General features: G+C 43.5%; 1 protein-coding gene across 1 annotated transcript in view; it reads right to left on the minus strand.

Moving 5' to 3' along the window:
- NSFL1C (NSFL1 cofactor) overlaps positions 1–15,139 on the minus strand; it is a 36,893-nt gene extending 21,754 nt beyond the window's left edge. The window contains exons 1-6 of the mRNA XM_036752797.1: positions 14,992–15,139; positions 13,275–13,372; positions 7,208–7,282; positions 3,621–3,786; positions 2,406–2,498; positions 82–191 (exon numbers count right to left, since the gene is read on the minus strand). Of these exons, the coding sequence (XP_036608692.1) occupies positions 82–191; positions 2,406–2,498; positions 3,621–3,786; positions 7,208–7,282; positions 13,275–13,372; positions 14,992–15,093 (644 nt within the window). The 5' untranslated portion in view covers positions 15,094–15,139. The remainder of the gene's footprint in view (positions 1–81; positions 192–2,405; positions 2,499–3,620; positions 3,787–7,207; positions 7,283–13,274; positions 13,373–14,991) is intronic.
- Between the last annotated feature and the right edge of the window lie 8,227 nt (positions 15,140–23,366).

The raw sequence follows: 23,366 nt of genomic DNA on the forward strand, positions 1-23,366 counted from the left end.
CACGCAGAAGAATGTATAAGGAAAAGAGCTGGATTTCCATCACCACCACCACCCTTGGGCACAAAGGCTGCTGCTGCCTACCCTCTGCGGATAGACTCCAGAAACTGGGCATTAGATGGGTCTTGGTAGCTTCTCAGCTCACCACTGTCCAGGCTGAATCCACTCTTCCAGAGCTTCAATACTATATGCACCTGGAATTATAAGATGACATAAGCACATTTACAATAATTCAGCAGTAAGCCAATTCCCTTAACCAAATTACTAACTCCCGTATTAGAAATTTAATCTCAACCCGCCAAAACTATCCTTTACTCCCAGTGCTTTCACAGCCACCCTGCTCCTACCTGCCTGATGCTGGTTTCATTCAGTCCCCTATCTTTCTGCCTCACCAGAAGCTCCCACCTATTCTCCATAGACTGAAAGAACTTGAAAACTGAGAGGATCTTTAGAAATGCTCAAGCCCAAACCTTTCATTTTATAGATGAGGAAATGGAAGGCTAGAAAAATGAAGGCTCACCAAGGATTACTTAATGAAGGAACAGCAGAAGTAAGACCAGGACCCAGATACTGAACCCCCAGGTCATTCCCCATCTTTCCTCAAGAATTTCACTACATGACCATCTGAAATCTCAATTCTCCAACAAAACTGCCCTCTCCAAAGCCACCAAAGATCTTATGATTGCCAAATTTGATGGTCTTTTTTCCTCATCCTTTTTGATATCTCCTGCTGGATACTCTCTTCTCCTTAGGTTTTTGGTTTTCCTCTTATCTGTCTCACCCCTCCTCCTTAGTCTCTTTTGTTGGGTCATCAATATTATACTTCCTATCTGTGGGGGTCCATAAAGGCTTTGTCTTGGGTCTTTTTGTTTCTCTACACATACTTCCTCAGTGATCTCATAAGTTCCTATGGGGTTAAATTATCACTTCTACACAGATGACTCCCAGATTTACATATCCATTCCTTCTCCTGAGCACCAATATTGCACCACCAACTATGCAATGGACATTTCAAAACTTGTTGTCTTGTTGAATGTAAAGCACATATTCAAAACTGAATTCATTATCTCTGTACTCCACCACCTCCATCCCCTTCCAAACCTCCCTATTTCTGCTGAGGGTACCACCACTCATTCTTGTTCCATTTACCCAGGTTTATGACCTCAGTGTCCCTCTCGACTCACACTCACCCCATATCTCCACTCACTTGTTAAATTTTATTGTTTCTATCTTTACCACACTGTTGGACCTGAGTCAGGAATAGTGAGTTTGAATCCAGACATTAACTGTGTGATTCTGGGCAAGTTATTTCAGCTTTCTGAGCCTCAGTTTCCTCATCTGTAAAATGGGGTATAATAATAGCACTTCCTTCCAGAGAAGATGTGACCATTAAATGAGATAATACTTTGCAAACTTTAAAGCACTATGTAACTGCTAGCTATCATTATCATCACATCTCTCCCATTGGCCCATCTCTTTCCATTCCTAGTCACCACCCCATTGTTTAGGCCCTCACCTCCTTTCACCTGAATTACTGCCTCCAAATTGGTTTTCTGGTCTCAAGTTTCTCATCAATGTAATCCATTCCCCACTCAGCTAACATAAACTCCAGTGGCTCCCTATTACTTACAGCATCAAATAAAATTCCTCTGTTTGGCAGTTATTTCACAACCTGGCCCAAATCTACCTTTCCAGTCTTATTACACATGACTGCCCTCCACACACAACATATTACAGCCAAACCTGCCTTCTTCCTTTCCCTCCTTCACAGCATTCCATTTCCCACCTATGCGCCCTTGCACAGGCTGTCTGTGTCCTACCCCTGGCAGAAACAAACTTCCTCTTTTCCCTGGGCTCTTCAAATCTCTAATATCCTTCAAGGTTCAGCCCAGGTGCTACTTTCTACAAGAAACCCTTCTTGATTTCCACTGCTGTTAATGCTTTCCCCTCAAATCACCTTGTATCCATTTCTATTATACACACATGCTATCTCCCCTAGCTGGACGGTAAACTCCTCAAGGGCAGGACTGTTTCATTTCTGCCTTTATATCCCTAGCATTCAGCACTGTACCTGGTATATACTAAATGCTTAATAAATACTTACTGATTGACTTCTCTTGTCCTATGAGCCTTCCATGTAAATGCATTCAATATTCCCTTTTCTTCTATTTGTCTCATCCTCATCTTTCAACCCTATGCCTCAAACGACTCAGCCTGGTAAGTTTAATATGAGCCCTTGGAGATTTTTATGGCATGATTAGCTCTTGTTCCCTAATTGGAGAAAAACCTCCCCACACTCCATTGCCATGTTTCCTGTTAGGGGTCTCTAAGTAGGAGATGGCCTTCTTCTACTAAAAACCAGAACATACTGAGGGCTGTCCCTTCAGAAGTGAGAGAAGGATACTCACATCTTGGCCAGAAAATTGTCGTCTTTCTCCTGCTACGTAAGCAGACTCCTCCTCTGGGGCTGCCCCAAGACGGTATCCACCCCCTGCAAATGGCTGCAAGAGATGGATAAGCAAAATGAGTAAGGTAGGAATTGTGAACAACCATTTTAAGAGTCTTAAACAATGGCAGGAATTTTATTAAAGAGAATGACTTAGAAGTAACATGAATAATGTCTTTAAACATTTGACAGGCTGTCACAGAGATGGGAAATCAGATTTATTCAGTCAGAGAAGAGAACTAGGTACAATTAGAAGTTAAAGGAGAGCAATCTAAGGAAGAACTTTATAACAATTAGCACTGTCTGATGATTTATCTAAATGAGGTAATATCTTTTCTGTCACTTAAGGTCACAGAACCAAAGGACTTAGAGCTTGGAGCAAAAATGAGCTATCATCCAGCTCAATCGCTTTGTGTTACAGATCAAAGTCCATGGAGTTTATATGACGATCCCTAAGGCTGAACACATTTAAGTAGCAGGGCCAGAATCCACATCCAGATTCTCTAAATTCATATTCAGTGCTCCTTCTATTATACCCTTTTGGTTCTTTAAGCAGAGCCCGGATGGTTACATGACAGGGACGCTAGAGAGACAGGATTTCTTCATTAGGGAGAAAGTTGAACTCTAAGCTGTTTAAGGTCCCGTCCAATTCTGTGATTCTAAAACAATGCATTTTAGATGGGGGGCTGTATACATTTTTTTTGCATAATTGTTTGCAAGTTGTCTCCCTCACTACACTGTGAACTCCTTGAGAGCAGAGACTATTTTGGGGGGCTTTCTTTGAATCCTCAGTGCTTTAGCACAGTGCCTAGCACAGAGAAGGCACTTGATGAATGCTTACTGATTCTACTTCTAATATTCTTCTCCAAGATGGAAAAGGCTGTAACTAAAAAAAAAAAAAAGATAATCCTAGCAGTTAGAAACAAAAAGAAAACAGTTAACTTGGGCAAGTTAAGTCATCTTTCTGAGCCTCCCATTTCCTCATCCGAAAACCAGGGCTAAGAAGATTAACCCTGCATTCCCCACAGGACTGTTGTGAGAATCAAGAGAGGTGAGGGACATGGAGTGCTGTGCAGCCATAAAACGTAAGATAAGTGACAGTTATTATCATGAAGGGCTCCTTTACAAAAAGAAAACAGTTCTCAATGCAGGAAGCAAACATGACCCCACTTCTCACTTTTGGCTTGCTACTCTCGCCAGGGCTTTTGGCCATTCGATCAACAGCCACTGCTCCATGTTCCTTGGCACCTTTGAAGAGATCTTCCACCAACTCATTGGGGCTTTTCTTTCTTGGGGGACCAACGATCTGCTGTCCGCTTCTCTCTGAGCCTCCAGCGTAAAACCTGCATAGAAGAAAGGCCTCTGACATTGAAGGTTAGATCATACACTGGGCTTGTAATCAACAGGGTCTGAATCCCAGCTCTATCACTTACTGGTAACTCCCTTCACTTCTCTGAACCTCAAGTTCCTAAAATGGGAATATTAACCCCTTCCCTGCCTAGCTTACAGAGCAATTATGAGGATCAAATGAACAATGTATGGAAAGTGCTTTTCAACCATCACTATGCAAATGCATGTTATTATTTAGTTATTCATTTGATTGATAACTTTCCAGGAGACAGCTACAGGGCTGAGTTAGTAGGGAGTATAGTTTGGGAACCAAATGACTGTTAGGAATTAGATTCAGAACTTTTTAAGCAGCTTTATACTAGTAATGCTAGATATGTGGGGAAGCCATACGGCACAGGAGAAACAGGAACCACCAAACAGTTATGTGACCTTGGATGTGTCATATCTCTCTGGGCCTCACTTTTTTCCTTTGTAGACTGGGAAAAATACTGCTTGCCCTACTTATCTGACAGCCGTGTAAGACTCACATGAAATAATCTGACAAGAACTAACATCTAATGGGACTGTAAAGATTACCAAAAATAAGATTACAAAGCACTTTCCTCACATTAACCCTGTGATGGAAGCACTTTGAGTATTACTATCTTAATCTCAAGATTGAAAGAATTAAAGCTTAAAAGTTATATGACTTGCCCAAGTCATAGACCTAGTGAGCATCGTGGTCAGAACTTAAAATTCAGGCTTCTTAATTACAAAGGACACTGTACAACTGTAAAGTATGATACAAATACATGCTATAATCACTGTTCAAATTCAATACATAAACCATGGGGCAGAGAGAATTGTGGTGCGTGCTGGGGACACACATACACACATAAAGATGAATAAATGCAGGCTTTGCCTTCAATAAGCTAGGAATCTAATTTAAAAGAATTCATTAGTGTTATCTCATTTTCATCCTTGCAACAACTCTGAAGCACAAGTATTATCCCCATTTTACAGATGAAGAAACTGAGGCTCAGAGAAGTTACACAGTAATACCTTTTTTTAAGCTCAGTCCCTAGCTCTGACCAGTATGGACACAGGATGTTATGAAGAGACGGGATCAGTGAGGTTAGGGGTACATCCTGATTTTATTTACTTCATTCTCAAAGACAGGATAATTCAGAAACTTTTTGGATCAGGGTTTTTCAATAGATAAGGGTCTCTCTTGTTATATACAATACAATGAATATTTGTAAATGACTTTAGCATACAGAAAACCATGCTAGGCACTGGAAGCAATGAGATTTATATATGATTCTTGCCCTGAAAGAGCTCATAGTCTGGGATGGGGATAAGACAGCAACATAGGTTAAATATACAACATCAAATAAGTGCATTAGAGGTGCAAAAAAAAGTATGACGTGAAGTTGGGGCAGATTCAGTGCAGCAGTGTCATTTCAGTTTGTGCAGTACCTTGAGCCATGGCCTGGAAAGTAAAGTTGCCAGCTTGCCAATAGTCAGAGATCATTTCATTCCTGTGTCCTGTTCCACTCCGTGATTCTGTCAACAGCACACAACTGGCCAGCTATGAAAATCAGTTCTGCCTTTGGAACCTGAACTGCTAAATTATTTCTCTGACTTGTTCCTCTGGTGGTGAGGATGAGGCAAAAGCTAGACTAACACAAAAGCACCAGGTTCACTTCCAATGTGAAATACTGAGGCTAGAAGGCAGGTGTCAAGATCAGAGTATTGAGGGAAGGTATCGTGGGGGGTTGGGGAAGGCATACTGTGTGCAAGTGGACTAGGGGAATGGAAAAGTAGGTATTGGTAATAAATGTGCTTTCGCTCAAAGCCCTAGCATAAATGCTCACTTGTTAACCTAAAGTATATGTCTGCTTGAGAGGAGGCATAGAATAATAGAAGAGCTGGCTTCAAAGGCAGGTTAAGATCCTTCTGATACAGACTGGCTCAAGTCCCACTTGTGACACATATGTGACTCTGGGAAATCAATGGATCTCTTGGTGCTTCCAAGGGCAACTTTCTAACATGAGAAGCTGCAGAGGAAATGCTGTAGACACAGTTATTCCCAGCAAACTTCCTCCACCAATAAGATAGCAGATCCAGTCTCTATCCCTAAAAGGAAAGACCAGAGGATTTATGGTTGACAAGATCACCTTTGAGGTAATCTGGTTCAAACTGGCTCATTTGATAGCTGAGCAAACTGTGGCTAGAAGTTATATGACTTGCTCAAGGTCCCACAAGCATTAAGTAGACGAGTGAAGATAAGGAACAGAAGCCTTCCGTCTCAATATCCAATGTTCTTTCAATCCCACCATGTTACATGGGAAGGTTCTAAAGCAGATTTAGTAACCAGTATAGTCGGAAAAGCGCTAAAGGCAGGAGTCAAGGGCCTCAGATTTTAGACCCAACACTATCACTAACTCAGTATCTGACCTTGGACAAGTATTTTCCCCTCCTCTTGGGACCCCAGTCTTAAGTCCCTTAGACTCTATCCATCCCTGAAAGGTTATGGTTCTTCAGTGAACTTGTAGATCACAAAGCGAATGGTCAGAAATCCTATACGATCCCAGCTTTTCATCTGCTACCTGTGTAACCTTGGTCAAGTCATTTAACTTTTTTCTATCTCTCCAGGTCTCAGTTTTTCTTCACTTGTAAATTGGCGGTGGAATCTAAGGTCTCTTCCAGATCTAAAGCTATGATTTTTCACTTTACTTTCCAATTAAGCAGTAACCATGGAGTCAAAATATTTCCCTACCAGCCACCATATCGTATTCTCCCCAGCATAAGAGAGTGCCCTCTGCATATAGTACATGTTTGGCGTTTACTGAAAAAATGAACAAACCAAAGTATATGAAAAGTGATCTCATCAGTTCATTTTTGTATTCAAGTACAGCAAGTTTGTTTAGTGGTACTACAACCAACAGCACTTTGCAATAACACTGTTGGAACTAACACCCCACACTAAGGCCCACTATGATGTGATTCAGGATGGTGGCTAAATGACTCCCTCCTTCTATCTCCCTATGCCTCCTTCCTTTCTGCTTCAGCACTATTTCTACAGAACTGTCCCTTCTGAAACACTGTCTCCTGTCAGAACTGATTAATAACACTAAGCAGGGCGTGCCTATTTAAGAAGTTCTGCTTACTAGGTTATGGAATCCCTTATAAAATTATCTCAGAACCTTGAGAAACAGGAGATTGTGACCAATATGTAAGCAAGAAAGGACCTTCTCTGACATAGGAACTTATGGGGAACAGAGATTGAGAAGGAGTATCTCACATACTGAATGATAATTAACTGGATTACTTTATGGATGTAGCAATGGGACCACATTAGCTGTAGGTCTCACAGCAAAAGTGTGCACTTTTCAAAGGACTAACAGCATATTTTAATAAAAATTCACTCACCTTTGACCCTCTTCATCATCTTCATCATCTTCTTGGGAATGAACAAGGTCTCTGAATGATGTCACCCTGTTGTCACTGGAGAATCAAAAGGAGATAAAATGATGTTCTGTACCAAAGAATGCCAAGCTCCAACTTCTAGAGTTGAGATGCGTTCTTTTTTTTGGGGGGTGGGGGGGAGAGTAATTGGAGTTAATTAACTTACCCAGGGTCACACAGCTATTAAGTGTCTGAGACCAGATTTGAATTCAGATCCTTCTGACTCCAGGGCTGGAGCTCTATCCACTGTGCTACCTAGACACCCCTAGGGGTGGGTTCTTAATTTGGGATGAGCAAGCTTTAAAAAAAAATTTTTTTTTGTTTAAAAATATTCTTCTAATAAAAGGTTCAAAGGCTTGACCAGACTATGAAAGAGGTCCATAGCACCAAAAAAACAAAACAAAACAAAAAACTTAACTCATGGTCTAGTCTCTGCTTTTAGCTAATACTATTACTAAAAATAATAGCAACTACTCACATTTACAAAGCACTTTCTTCACAACAACCCTATGAGTCAGGTAGTTAAAAAATTATTATCCCCACTTAACAGATTAGGCTCAGAAAGACTAAATGACTTGTTCAGGTCACACAGCTCGCAAGTGAAAAAGGGGTGAGATTCAAACCCATGAATCAGTGCTCTTGTGTTACGTGCCCATGTATTGATACTATCTAAGGTCAGCTCAAAAAGGCTGTATGCTGTGGTAAATAGTAACCTGGCCTTGAGGTCAGGAAGACATGGGTTCAAATTTCACCCCCAATATATTGGCTGACTATAGGCAAGTTACTTAACCTTTTAGTTCTCTAGACCAGAGGTGTCAAACACATGCAGTCCATAACCCTGCCAGCCCACAGCAGATTAAAATATAACTGGAAATTATTTAACAAAATAAGTAAAAATACAATAAAACACGGATAATGTTAACATGTGGTTTTCTAAATCAAAATGTGGCCCATAGGATCCTTGAGTATGGTTTAGTGGTCCCCATTTCTATCTGAGTTTGACATCACTATTCCTCTAAGACTATATTTTGCATTAAAGGTGCTGAGCTACAGGAATAAAGGGAGAGTAGTCTTTATCAATGAAAGGGCAGTTTCTGTCCCTATCCTGTTCAAAACAATGTTATATTTTTCTTCTCAAGGGACATATGAGAGAACCAATGAAGAAGTACTATTTTGAGGAGTAATGCTACCCCTTTTAAATATGCACCTTAATTTAAGCTCTCACAAAACCTGGGTCTATACCAGGTAAATAATTTACTTCTAGTGTGTTGGAATTGTTTATTAGTATTTTTAAAAAATATGCTTCACAACACCACTATTAATATATACAAAACCAAGCCGGACTAGTCGTAAGAAGAGTTTAATTCACTTTCCATAATTCTGATGCAGTTTTCCTAGTACAAACCTGTCCTGAAATATTGCTCTGAGTTTCTCAGATGTCCAAGTTACAGATAAAGACTATCTTTCCTCAGTATTTTGGAATAAAGAAAAAAATCAGCTTCATTGTAACACAGGAAAAAAAAAACAAGCCATGCAGACCAATAAGGATAGATACAGAGGAAAGAATTGTTTCAGTAGAAAGAAATCTCAAGCTGAGTTGGAGGGGGGAGGGAGGGAAAGACCAAACATTCACAACAAAGAGGACAACTGGGTGACAGAAATCGCTGAGGTTCTATCCCCTAGAAATAAGAGGACAATGATGGACTGAGTCAGCGAGTCAACTCCCTGCCAGGACTGGCTGAGTTCCCCAGAGCTTGCATCCAAGACAGTTCCAATTGATTTCAGTGATGATGTTTCTATGACTTTTCATGAAAGATAAATTTCACTAACATATTTCATGATTAGGAGGTTTTGTCAGATTTCAGTCAAACTCAAACCCTCTTCAAAAGACTGAACAAATCTTGTGTCTGTGATACTAAAGTCTTCCAAATACTCTCTTTCTCTCAAAGCCATTTACTTTGGCCAATGGCCTCCATCCCTAAGTCCATTCCTCAAGACAGAATTTTTTATCAAGAGGCTTAAAATTGTATCTGTATTATAATGAACAGAAAACCAGTCTTCAAACTAACTACTGGCTCCTTCCCCAATGCTGCTAGCCCCTCGAGTTATCAATCTACATTATCTTTTATCCCGGTCACTGTGAAACTACAAAGAATGAGTGCTCTCTATTTGCTTTATACACTTCACCATCTTTCACTCTTGAGTGTCTTGCAACCCAAACCCTGTACTTGAAAAGATTCTCTCAAGACACCAAAGGCCTCCTAATTGTAAATCCAAAGGTCTTTTCTCATTCATCTTTCTATAACTTCTGAGACTTTAACCACTTGGGGACTATTTCTTACCTTAGTTTATATCATTGCTCTCTCTCCAGTTTCTCCTATTTTCATCAACCTCCTACCACCCCCTAAGTGTATCTGCTAAGGTTCATCTCTTCTTCCTTTATATTGCCTCCCTTGAGATCATCCATTGCAGCACACTCAGTCATCACTGCTATGCAGATGATTCTTAAATTCTATGTACATAACCCTAATCTTTTCCTTGCACTTTCAGTCTCAAATCTCCAAATGTTGCTGTCCATCTTTACCCAAAGCACCTCAAACTCACCCTCTCCAAAGCCAATGCTGTTACCAAAAATCCTGTATTTCTATTATTATGACCACTTCTACTTGGGCTTGAAATGTCCTTGTCATGTTTGCTTTTCCCATCTCTCTCTTCCTCCTCCAATATCCAATTTATTGCCCAGTTGTCTTGCTGATTTTACTCTTACAACATCAATCCATTCAAATTGCCAACACCATCTACTTCCTGACTGATCCTTCTGCTTCTAGTCCCTCCCTCTTTAATTCAACCTTCACAGTACCTTATATACTTGGCTTTTGATGTCATTCTCCCTGCTCAGAAACCTCCAGTGGCTTCTTACTGCTTAGAGGTTAAAATACAAACTCCCTGATTCAGCATTTAGGCCACAATCTATCTCCAACCTAGCTTTCCAGATTTATTTCACATTACTCTATTTCACATACATTACTTTCTAACAAAACTTCAAAGTTGGGCTTTTCTTCCAACTTAGCATATATTAAGTACCTACTACGTGCCAGGCACTGTGCTAAGCACTGAGGATGCCAAGAAAGAAAACATAGTCCCTGCTCTCAAGCAGCTCACAGTCCAAATGGGAAGACAACATGTAAACAGCTAGGAACAAATAAGGTACCTACAAGGCAAATTGGAGACTACTTAGAGGGAAGGCACTAAGATTAAGGAGGACTGTGAAAAGCTTCTTGTATAAGATGAAATGTGAAAGAAGCCAGGAGGCAGGGATACGGAGGGAGAACATTTTAAGCATGGGAGACAGGGAGCAAAAATGTATGGAGTCAAAAAACAGATTATCTTAAGTGAGGAACAGCAAGGAGACCAATGTCACCGGAGTTTAAGGAGAAAGTATAAAGCATAAGAAGACTGGAAAGGCGGAAGGGGGGCAAGTTACGAAGAGCTTTGAAGGCCAACATAGGATTTTATAGTTGATCCTGGAGGTAATAAGAGTTGATATGAATGGGGGGGGGGGAGAATATGACACTGTTAGACCTGCACTTTAGAAAGGTAAATTTGGCAGCTAAGTGGTGGATATGGAGAGACTTGAGGCAGGGAGACCAACTGGTGAGCTACTGCAATAGTGATGAGGGCTTGTAGCAGGATGGCAGGAGTATCAGAGGAGATATTACAAAGGTACAAACAGGACGTGGCAACTGACTGGATAAGAAGAGTGAAAGAGAAGAGGAACTGGGGATGCTACTTAAATTTTAAGCTTGCGGGACTAGAAGGATGGTAGTACCCTTCACAGGAAGGTAGGGAGAGCTTGGGGGGGAAAAGATAATGATTTTAGTTTTGGATATGTTGGGGGTGGAAGAGAGGGGGAAGACAGAGAAGGGGAGGGGGAGAAAGGAAGAGTGGGAGAGAGGAAGGGGGGGGAGAGAGAGAGAAAACAAGTGTGAGTGAGTGTGTGTATGTGTGCATGTAGGAGTGCATACTTGTGTAGCACCATTTATTCTGGTTAAGTGGATACTTTATTTGCACACATGCACTAATAATTTAAACAAAAATGTATTATTTTCTGTCCAAAATATACATTAGTGAGCACAAGTGAAGGAGGCCATAACAGAACCTGGCTAGTCTGTTCTTCAAAGCAGCTACTGAAAATGCATATGCTTCTGCTGGTGGAGCAGTGGATAAAGGGCTGTCAACAAGACTTGAGTTCAAATCTATCCTCAGACAGTAACTAGCTGTATGACTCAGGGGTGAACTCATTAACCTGCTTACCTCAGCTTCCTCAATTGGGGTAGAATGGGGATAATAACAGCATTTAACTTTCCAAGTTGTTGGGAGGATCGATGAGTTAATATTTGTAAAAGCAGAGAGACTGCCACATAGTAGGTACTACATAAATGCTTTCCTTTCCTTCCCTTTCCTTCCCTCCCACCAGGAAGTCCACAAATCATCCTTTGAAGTTCTTTGGGAACCAGATTACTGAACAGTACCTTCACAAGACAGCAGATGTGGACAAAAGTAGCACTGCCAACTAATGACTTCAAAACATTTGAAAGTTCATAAACATAGGTACTTCACAAATCTGGCCCCCCACTTCACTGGAGAGGGAGGGAATACCTGGAGTTCTTTCCACACACATATTTTCAGCTGCAAACTATGCCCTTTGGGGACTTTTTTTTTCTCCTTTCAAGGATGCTTTTGATGTTCATTTTAATCTGATCCCAGATACCCTAGGGATGACCCTAAGCAAGGATACCACACTTCAGAGAAGCACAGAGTAAAAAGGACCTTAGAAATGATATGCTGTCAGTGCAGGAATCCCCATATAGTATGCTACCAGACTGTCCTCCAGCCCCTGCATTAACACTTCCTCTGACAGGGAATTTAACTTCACTTATTTTTTATAATGGCAGAACCCCAGTACTTAAACCTTTCCACATTCATATTTATAAATACATTTAAAAGAAATATGTGATTTGAAAAATTCTGTGCAGATTAGGGTTTTTTCTTAGCTAACTTCAAGATAACTTAGATTTTTCTCCTTTTATTCCTTATCATTGACTCCAATACAGATAAAAGGATAAAACTTTTGAAAGCCTATGATAACAATAATAATAATAATAATAATAATAGCTAGCATTTATATAGCCCTTTAAGGCTTGTGGAGAGTTTTATACTTTATCTCACCTGATTGTCACAAGAACCTTACTGAGGTAAGTAGTATTATTATCCCCATTTTACAGATGAAAAACTAAGGCTGAGAAACATTAAGTGACTTGCTCAGAGTCACACCACTAGTATTTGAGGCATAGTTTAAACTTCTTGCCTCTAGAGCCTGAGATCTACACACTGCACCACACAGGTGCCTCTAATAATGTAGCCCCACCCCATATTTTGAAGATCATTAATTGAACTATACAAATAAGAAACATTTATTGAGTACCTGATGTATTTGCAAGACTCTATGATAGGTGCTAGAGGCAGGAGCCAAAGGGTGGACTGGCAAAACACATTCTCTCTTTCTAGAGCTTATAGTTTAATAGGTTAAATAAAAAAAAAGCAAAATGATAAGGTCCCTAAGGGAGAATCAAAGATCATGCCTGGATGCTGAAGACAGCAAAGATCTGCATGAAGGAAGTGTCAGGGGACCTAGAACTTGAAGGGGAAAGACTTCAAGAGGCAGCAGTGAAAATGTTTATGTTTGTAGGTGGGAAGGTGAGCAGTTTAAGGTGGTAATAGACTCCTGGAAAAGGAAAGCAGCTTGAAACAAAGGAAAAACTCAGGACATATTAAAGAATGGCAAACAGAACTGTCTGTCTGGGGAACAGAATTCACCTAAGAGAGAAATGCTGGAAATGGCTGCAGGTTAAGTTGTAGAGTGTCTTTCATACTAGGTTGGGGAATTTGGACTTTATTAGGAACCCAATGGAAAGCCCTAGAAAACAAATTCATTTAATGTGGATTGATAAGATTAGAAGCTGGTACTTACCTGGGAGCTGTGCCTCTGGACACTGAACTGGGTGCTGGCTGGGAAAGTGAAACAAGGTCTTCATCACCTCCATCCTCATAAAAGCTGGCCAGGGCAATCTGAAAGAGAGTCACTGGCCCCTTAGAAACACTCCTTCATTTACCTGATATCTTCATTTCATTTACCTGTGTGTAAATAGTAAACACCAGAGAGAAACACAGTTCTTATTCTGGTGGCACAGATTAACTGAGGAGGTTAAGAAGCAGTTTCAAGTTTTCTCTTCTGTAAAAGTCTAGATAGATGGCCTCTAAGATCCCAATCATCCGTGATAGTCTATAAGCTTTGTCCAAGCAAAGTTTGTTTTCCTATCATCCCAAACACAAATTCTAATCAACCCTGACTAGGAGGAAGCAAATAAATACCATGCAGAAGACACAATGACAGTGGTAGCTGGGCCAGATCAAACTCAAACAGTGTTGAATTCCCTGATACAAGTTCACAGTGGGGGAGGGAAACATTTTGGCTCAGGGCAATAACCAGGTATTTAAACTGGGCCAGCTGTCCCCACTAACTCTGCTCCCTGGAGGTAATTTCGGGTCTCTTTACTGGGAAATGCTGCTACCAAGAATGGCAGAAAAGGGAATGGGGATGCCTTGAACTGGATAGAGGAGAGACTACTGAGGTAAAGCTCCCGAATCCAGCCTAGGCTGGAGAGAGACTAGTGGGGAGTAAACCAGGACGGCTGGGGCTGCTTCCAAGTGTCCAGTTTTTGATTTACCAGAGAAATTCGGCCCTGGAAATTGGTTTGAGTCCTCCTGAAGGGGTGTCTGTGGGTGTAGTGAACGGTGGGAGAGGAAGGGAGGCTGGGGAGCATCACAACTAGGAGCCCGGCAGCGGTCTCGGACTCGGGCAGAAACGTGGGCACAATCTGCCACTCACTAGTTGTGTGAGCTTGAGCAAGCCGTAATCTCCGTTAGCCTAAGTTTTCTCATCTGCAAGATGGGGATAACGCTCGCACCCCCTCCTTCCCAGGGCTGTTGCGGCAAATGCACTGATAAACTTTAAAGCACGGTACACATGTGCGTTAATGTCACGGGTGTACAAGCAGCCTGGCTCTCTCGGGGTGGAAATCAGGGTCCCGGGGGACTGTCAGCCGGCTTTCCTGTCTGTCTGTGTTTGTGTCTGCGTCAGTGGCGGTCACGGGGTCACCGTGTGTCAGCATCTGCGTGGGCCCGAGTGGGGTGCGCGGCTACCCGAGTGTCCATCGCTGGGTGTGTGTCCCTGCAATGTCAGCACGCGGAGGTGCCTCTGCCCACTCGTGCACGGCTCACACACACACTCACGCATATGCTCACGGCGTCTCCATGGCCGTGCCGGAGCGTGTACGTGTGTGCCTCGGGGCTGGGTCAGGCCTGCTCGTCCCCAGGCGGAGGCCAAGCCCGGAGAAGCCCTCCCGCAGTCAGGCGCGTCCCGCCGTCTCCCCGGGAGACGCTGCCCCGGAGCGGGCTGGGGCTCCCGGCTGAGGGTGGGGGGCGAGAATGAGGGCGGGGCACGGGACCCGGGCCGAGGGTCTTCGCCTCCAGCCTCCCTCCCTACCTACCTCCTCCCAGCCGGCCCGGCCTCCCCAGCCCCCGGATGACTCTGCGCTTCGGCCGCCGCGGCCTCCCCTGCCCGCCCCGGGCCCCAGGTCTGCCCGCCCGCCCGCCCGTTCGCTCGCTCGCGCCGGCCCCGCTGCTACCTGCAGGTCCCATCCGGCCGACTCGAGGAAGAAGCGGGCCCGGTCCTCCTCAGCCCCGGTCACCGCCACGAACTCCCTCAGTGCCTCCTGCCGCTCCGCCATCTTGCCCCCGGTGCGCCGTCCAAACCGCTCCGGCCGGCACCGCGCTGTCCTCGCCTCCGCCGCGGCGTTCCGGCCGGAGCCCCGCCCCCTCCCGCCCTGGGCCGCGTGCGGTGTCCCACCCAATGCCCTCCGTGTGGGAAACGCCCGCGGGCGCTCGGACCTCCCGGCGCCCCCTGGTGGGTCTCTGAAAGTAGTCTCAGTGTCGTGGCCAGCTCTGGGGCGCTGATGGCCGAGGTGGGCTGGCTGCTGCATCCCTCGCCATCCGGGGGAGCATCCCAGGATCACAGGCTGTCAGAGCTGGAAGCGGCTTAGGAGAGCTCGGGCATTCTCTGATTATGGCCCCATTTATAAAATGAGCCCATTGAACTAGACCTACAGCTCAGACGCAGCGTGCATTTACTCTCCTCTTCATAAAGAATATTTCTGTGGGTGATTCGGGGGATTCTTATCAAATGGGATCCTGGCCTTAATAGATGTAGTGACTGTGTCTCCACTCATTATGCTCATAATGCAGTAAACCGTTGAAATGAGGTGATAATTATGGAAAAATCCAGAGCCGGGGAAGGGGAGCACAAGCATAACGCCAATCCTAGCTCCTTCTGTCAGGCTATTTGAGGTGAATCTCGACTATCTCAAAATGAGAACCAGAGAGGAGACAGCATGACCCCCACCTTCCTCCCTTCCCCTGACGTATGTACAAGAATCATTGAAGAAAGCATATCTTTCCCCACCTCCACTTAAGGAATCAAGGAAAATCAGCTTTGCCATTGTTCCAGAATGGGATGTGTCTCTTTATTTCTGGGGTCTCTCTCACCCTTCTAGAGGCTTTTTGAACTCGCTCAAGTACTTTTCTAAAATCAATCAAAAAGTTTTTTTCCCTTCAAGTTTTCTCTCCTGCCATTCCCTCACAATTAAAATCCTGATCCCCTTTGAACCTCACTTTGAGCCCCAAACACAGCTCCCCCATCCTCTATGACTTTTGCATATATTTAATGAACTTTTTAGGTAGGATATCTAAGTTGAAAAGCATTTATCAAGCACCGATTATGTGTCAGGCACTAAGCACACCGGGAGTACAAAGAAAGGCACAAATTGTCCTTTCCTTCAGAGCCCACAACGAGGAAAGAGACACATTCAAATTATATGTGCAAATTATATACAGGATATAATCAACAGAGGGGAGGCACTGGTATTATGGGAGACCAGCAAAGGCTTCTTGCAGAAGGTGGGATTTTATCTGAGGCTTGAAGGAAGCCAGGAGGCAGAAAGAACTGGGAATTTCAGGAATGAAAGACAGCCAGTGAAAATGCCTGGAACTTCTTGTGTGAAGAACAGTATGGAGGCCAATGCTAATGGATCATACATGGCATATGTGGAGGGGACTAACATGACTGGAAAGGTAGGAAGAGGGCAGGGTATGACGGACTTTAAAAGCCAAACAAGATTTTATTTTTGATCATGGAGGCAATAGGGAGCCTTTGGAGTATACTGAATAAGGGAGTGACACGGTTACACCTGGAGTTTAGGAAGATCACTTTAATAGCTGAGTGGAGGAAGGACTAGAGTGGAGAAAGGGGAGCAGGGAGAGTAAAAAGGGGGTTATTTCAATAGCTCAGGATGAGATGATAAGGGATTGCACTTCGGAGGAGAGAATGGGTACGTGTGAGAGGTGTTGGGAAGGTAAACTAGACAGGACTTGACAACAGATCAGATACGTATTCCTGTTTATTTTCCATCTACCCTGTGAATTTTTTGAATGCTGGGGCTGGGGCCAAAGATCAAATCTTTTGTTTTTGTTCAGTTGTTTCAGACTCTTCATGACCTGCCCAGAGTCACACAGTTAGTGTCCGAGGTCAGATTTGAAGTCGGGTCTTCCTGATTCCAGGCCTGGCCCTCTATCCACTGCGCCATCTACTGGCCTGATGTTACTGTATTCAGTGTCTGATCTTTGTATATACTTTGTATTTCTCCCCGTAAACAGCAAAGACCTCAGCGAACCACATATGTTTGTTGGATGCTTGGAAGAGTAGGTAAAAGTTAAATGAATCTTCCTTCAACTAAGAATACAATTTCCCAATTAGTAGAGGACTCTTTACCATTCAGATGAAAGAACTCCAGGTTCAGCATCCAGGAGTCTGGGTTCTACTTAGCAGACTCTTAGTGATGAGGGCACAGTCTCTGGTAACCCCTTGAACCCTTGAACTCTCCTCCATCTGGCCTTGGCCTGAGGCTATAATCATTAGGCCCAAATGCCTACCTTGCCCAGCCCTCTATTGTCCAGCTGTTTCCCACCCTAAATCCTGTTTCCCATCCTTAATCCTGATCAAATTATCTATACCCTAGCTCTGTTACCCTAGCCCTCTATTGTCTGTCAGTTCCACGTAGCCTTCAGCTATTTCCCACCCTGGAGTCTGACCTCATCCCAGTCCCTTCAAGCTCCTCCTTAGACTCCTCCTCAAGTCCCTCCCTAAACCCCTCCTCTGGTCACCCCAGACCACCCCTCAATCCCTCCCACAATCTTTGTGTATATAATCTCCATCTTGCCTCCATGAAGGTGGTCAGATCCAATCTAGCTCAGATTGATCTGGCCCGCTTTCCTTACAGGCGTCACAAGGGGTGGGATCTCTTGGGGCAGGCCTATGTGGCTAACTCTTAATAAACTGTCTTTTCCCTTGGCTGAGAAAGCTTGAGTCGAATTCTTTCGTCAGGACCCGGTGTGTCGGTACTTTGGGGTGTTGAGCACCCCTCACCCCAAACCCTCTTCATTAGTGCAGTGCCTGGCACGTTGGAGGTGCTTAACAAATGTTTATTGACTGACTGAGTGACTGATGGGGCAGCCTTTTCTCTTAATAGTCTTTCCAGGTAAATGGAACAAATATTATTATCCCCCATTTGACAGTGGAAGAAACTGAGGCTCAGAGAGCTATGACTTGACCATGGTCACCCAAGGTAGCAAGTAGGAGAGGGAAGGTTTTGAACCTAGATCATCTGCCTCCAGATTCTGTCCTTCACCACTGTCTCTAAATATATTTATGTGTTCACAAGCCCTAGGAATGCTCTAGGAAGGGGTAGGAAGGAGAGGTGAGGGTGTCAAAAGAGGAGGGGGGGAAGGGAGAAGGGAGGAGCAGAGTTAGTTGGGAGGAGGAGGTTGATGGGGAGGAAGGAAAGGATGGGGAAGAGGGAGACAGGGAAAAGAAAGAAGAGGTAAGGGAGAGGGAAGAAGAGGAAGAAGAGATGGTCTGGTTCTAGAATGAGCTTGAGCACAGAAGCTGTATACCTACTCCCAACCCCAGGGGAGAGGGCAGGGGACTTCTGTCCTGCAGAAGCTGAGACAAGAGTTCCTCAGGGGCCTGGGTAAATAGATGAAAACACAGAAGTTTTACTTCAGGAGACTAGCACCCGCCCTGAGAAAGGGGGTGGAGAGAGAGGGAGAGAGAGATGCCTCCCATCTCAGCCCCACCTTTCCCAGGGAGTGCCTCTCCCTCTTACCTGTTAATTCTCCCAAGATAAAAAAAAAGGTTTCAGGACCTAGCACTGAGCCTTGCACCATACTTTCACTAATCACTCAGCAAGGATTTTCCTGTGACTAAGTGCCATCTTCTCTATGCTCATCTTGCGCCTAGAATCCCTCCACACCCTTTCCATCTGTTGAATTTCTACCTATTCTTCGAGGCTCAACTCAGGTACCACCTCCCACAGGAAGCTTTTCCTGATCTATTGCCACTCCCCACACCCAGCCACTCATTCTGAGCTCACAGCACTTGGTGCTCTTTTTATGGCCTTATTCACAGTGTCCGACATACAGCAGGTGTTTAATAAATGCTTGTTTGCTTTCTTGATTCATGCAGATACTTTGTTCCCCCCATTAAGCTGTGAGCTCCTTGAGAGTCATGGCTACGTCTTATTCATGTTTGCGCCTCTCTCAGGTGAGCAGCTAGGTGGCGCAGGGGATAGAGCATGGGACCTGAAGTCCAAATCTGCCCTAGCTGTGCGATACTGAGCAAGTCACTTAACCTCGTTTGCCTCAGTTTCCTTATCTATCAAATGAGCTGGAGAAGGAAATGGCAAACCACTCTGATGTCTCTGCCAAGAAAATCCCAAGTGGGGTCATGAAGAGTCGGACATGACTGAAGCAACTCCACAACAACTCTCTCAAATGTTTGTAGAAATAAAGGAATGAATGAATACAGTGGCTATGGGATCATAGGATTTTATTTAAATTTTTTAAAAATTAAGATTACTTAGAAGCATTCATAATGTCAACAAAACAGTCGCAACTTTTTCTTTTTCATTAAGAGAACAAGTTATTTTGTATGCTACAACTGAAGACAAAAATGACCTACATCTTTGTATATGATAAATTTGTGCTGAAAACCCACAGGAACCTGCTTTAAATGTCCATATGCCAACATCCCCCTGCCCCCATACTGCACTAGACAAGTTTAGTGACTATTGAAAGTGCCACTAAAGGAAAGGGCTATCTAAAGATATATTCAGTAGTGTGTTAACTATAAAAAAACCCACTATACTATTAAATTGTATCATTGGATTTAGAGATGGAAAAGGCCTTATTTCTACTCAAGAGGTAGCTAATGGATAAGGTGCTGTGGGTAGAGCAGTGGGCTCGGAGTCAGGAAGACCTGAGTTCAAACTTGACCTCAGATAGTAGCTGTGTGACCTTGGGCAAGTCACTTAACCTGTGTTTGCCTCAGTTTTCTCATTGGTAAAATGGGGATAACAGTACCTTCCTTGCAGGTTTGATGGGAAGATCAGATGAGATAACATCTGTAAAGTGCTTAGCATAGTGCTTAGCACAGGGTGGGCATTATATAAATGCTAGCTATTATTATTAATTAATTCCCTTCATTTTACAGAGAAGAAAAGAGGTGAGATCACCAGTGTAGTGCAAGGCAGAGCTGGGAGCTCCTGGTGACAAATCCAGAGCTCTCTCCACAATGCTGGGAAATTGGCAGAAAGGCCAACTTCTGCTCAATACATGAAAAACTCCTTAATAAATAGAGCTGACCAGCAGTGGAGTGAACTGTCCCAGGAGCTGTTGATCTTCCAATAGAGATGGTGGGGCACTCCTGTTGTGGAGTGAGCAGAGGATTTAGACCTTGGTCATCTAGCCCAGTTTCCTCATTCTATAGATGAGGAAAACAGACCTGGAGAGGAGAGGTCACTTGCCAAGATTGTGTGGCATGCAGTAGAGCTGGGATTCAAGCCCAGGTCTTCCTACTGTAAAATCCATTGTTCTTCACTATTGGAGTAAGGACTAGATGCCTCTTAAAGTTCCTTTCAGTTCTGTGATTCTGAAGCCTACAAAGAACTATGTAAATAAGTTTTTATATTATTTCTACCTTTTGCTCATTAGGAAAAATTAGTACTGGCTGCTTTTAGTAAGCTGGATTTCCTCAAATCCCACTGAGGCAGGAGGACATTCCTTTTTTAAAATTTAATAGTATTTTATTTTAATAATAGTATTTTTTTTAATTACAGATAAAGACAATTTTCAGCATTCATTTTTTGAAACATTTTGAGTAATGTGTTTTTCTCCTTTCCTTCTTCTCCTCTCTCCCCATGATGGGCAAGCAATTGGATATACATGTATAAGCAAGTACATTCCTTCTTCTTTTTTTCTTTTTATAACTGACAACATATGCCTTGTTTTCGTATTTTAAAACTTTATTTATTTATTTTTGAGGGAGGAAGGCAGGGCAATTGGGGTTAAGTGACTTGCCCAAGGTCACACAGCTAGTAAGTGTGTCAAGTATCTGAAGTCGGACATGAACTCAGGTCCTCCTGACTCCAGGGCCGGTGCTTTACTCATTGAGCCACCTAGCTGCCCCTTAAATTGTACTTTCTTTTTTAAAAAAATATTTATTTATTTTTAATTTTCAACCTTCACTTTTATAAGGTTTTGAGTCCTAAATTTCCCACTCCCTCCCCAAGATGGTGTGCAATCTGATACAGACTACCCTACGTTCCTCTTCTTGAAGTACACCTTTCCTACTTACTGTCTGTGTGACCTTCCCATCTGTATAATGAAGGGATTGAAGTAGGTGAGCTCTAAGGGCCCCTTCTAGCTCTCTAACTCTGTTCCTATGGTTCCACGACCTTAATTAAGTCTCTGGAGGAAGTTAATCCATTCATCTCTGGAACTCTTTGCCCTTGATCGATGATGAAATACAAACTAGTCCATTTAGCTCCAGAAAGGGCTTCTTTTTCGCATGCCCTCTAATTACCCAGCCCATCTCATCCTACCCCATCCACTTGCCTCTGTTATTCTCCCATCAGCTCACCAGACTCCCTTCCTCGGTCAGTTGTTGTTCAGTTCTTTTTCAGTTGTGTCTGATTCTTCGTGACCCCATTTGGGACAGAACACTAACCGATAATAAAAACAATGTCTGTAGCCAATAGGCCTCTAGAGGGCTTTAGATCACTGCTTAAGAAATCGACAAATCAAACAGATTTAGAGAGTATACAATAGTAAGCTGATTCTGATTCCGGAAGGGGTCGAATGAGGTGACATCTGAGCTCCCTTCTAACTCAAGAGATTCTGTGAATGAGTGAGCTAAACGTTAAATTCTAGACTCTCTTGGCTCTTTCTCTATCTCTTGTGCTGGATCCTTATCCAGAGCCAGTTCTCTAACCACAGGAATCCCTCAGGGTCCTGTCCTGGGGCCTCTTCTCTTTCTATGCTACTTCCCTTGATAATCTCATCAGCTCCCATGGATTTAATGACCTTGTCCAATACTGTTGATAATCCAATCTTCTTGTAGTTGTTCAGTAGTTTCAGTAGTGTCTGACTCTTTGTGGCCCCATTTGGGATTTTCTTGGCAAAGATACTGGAGTAGTTTGCCATTTCCTTCTCTAGCTCATCCTACATATGAGGAAACTGAAGCAAACAGGATTACGTGACTTGCCCAGGATCACACAGCTAATAAGTGTCTGAGGCCACATTTGAACTCAGCTCTTCCTGATTCTGGGCATGGTGCAATATTCTCTGCTCCATTTAGCTGTCCCCACATCTACCTATCTTGCCCCAAAGTCTCTGCTAACCTCCAATCTCACATCTCCAACCGCCTTTTGAAATGGATATCTGGTAGACATCTTAAATTCAACATGTTGGAAATGGAGCTCACTATCTTTCCCCTTATACCCTCCTTCCTTCTACCTTACCTATTACTATAGAGGGAAATACCAATCTCCTAGTCCTTTAAGCTCAAAATCTAGAGGTCGTCCTCAACTCTTCACTATCCCTCACCCTCTGCGTCCAAGCCGTTGAATTCAACTTTGCAAAATCTCTTGAATACGCTGCCTTTCCTCCTCTGACACTGCTGCCACTCTGGCATGGGCCCTCATCATCTCATGCTCAAACTATTGCAATAGTCTGCTGATGGGTCTGCCTGTCTCAAGTCTCTCCCTACTCCATTCAGCCTAAAGTACATATCTGACTGTCCACCCACCCATCTCCTTCTCCATTAACTCCAGTGGCTCCCTGTTGTCTTCAGGATCAAATACAAAATGTCCTGTTTGGCATTCAAAGCCCTTCATAATCTATCTCCCCCTCCCTTCCCAGCCTTCTTACACCCTTACTCCCCGCTGTCTGCTTTTCCATCCAGTGACACTGGCTTCCTGGATGGTCCACAAATAAGACTCCATTTCTTGGATCTGGGCATTTTCTCAGGCTGTTCCTTATGCTTGGGATGCTTTTCCTCCTGTGCTCCAACTACTGACCTCCCTGGCTTCCTTTGAGTCCCAACTAAAATCCCATCTTTTACAGGAAACCCTTCCCACCCCCTCTTAACTCTAGATTGTCTCTTATTTATCCCCGTATAGGGTTGTTGTGGTTTCCCTCACTAAATTCTGAGCTCCATGACAGTGGACCCTTTCTTGCCTTCCTCTATCCTCAGTGTTTAGCTGGGTTCTTGGGGCATAATAGATGCTTAATAAATGTTTGTTGACTTACAGATTGGTTTTGACTCCATCTCCTTGGTTGTCTTTCAGCAACTGGTACTGCTTAAGTTCCTTCTAGTCCTAAAATTTTCTGTTCCCTGCTATTAAGAAACTCACAGTTTCATTTACACACATTCAGTAATTAGGGAACAATCCAAGACAGTTTATAACAAGGTGCTAAATTGTGTGGTTGGGCTAGGTTGACTCCTGGGATGAAAGCTGGGCCTTTTCTTGTGGGGGGGAGGGGACAGCATTCCAGGTTGGGGAAGGAACTTTATATGGGTAAGGATATTTAGGCCTCTGTCTTGGACACC

The sequence above is a fragment of the Trichosurus vulpecula genome, chromosome 3, assembly GCF_011100635.1.
Source record: "Trichosurus vulpecula isolate mTriVul1 chromosome 3, mTriVul1.pri, whole genome shotgun sequence".
NCBI classification, from domain to species: domain Eukaryota; kingdom Metazoa; phylum Chordata; class Mammalia; order Diprotodontia; family Phalangeridae; genus Trichosurus; species Trichosurus vulpecula.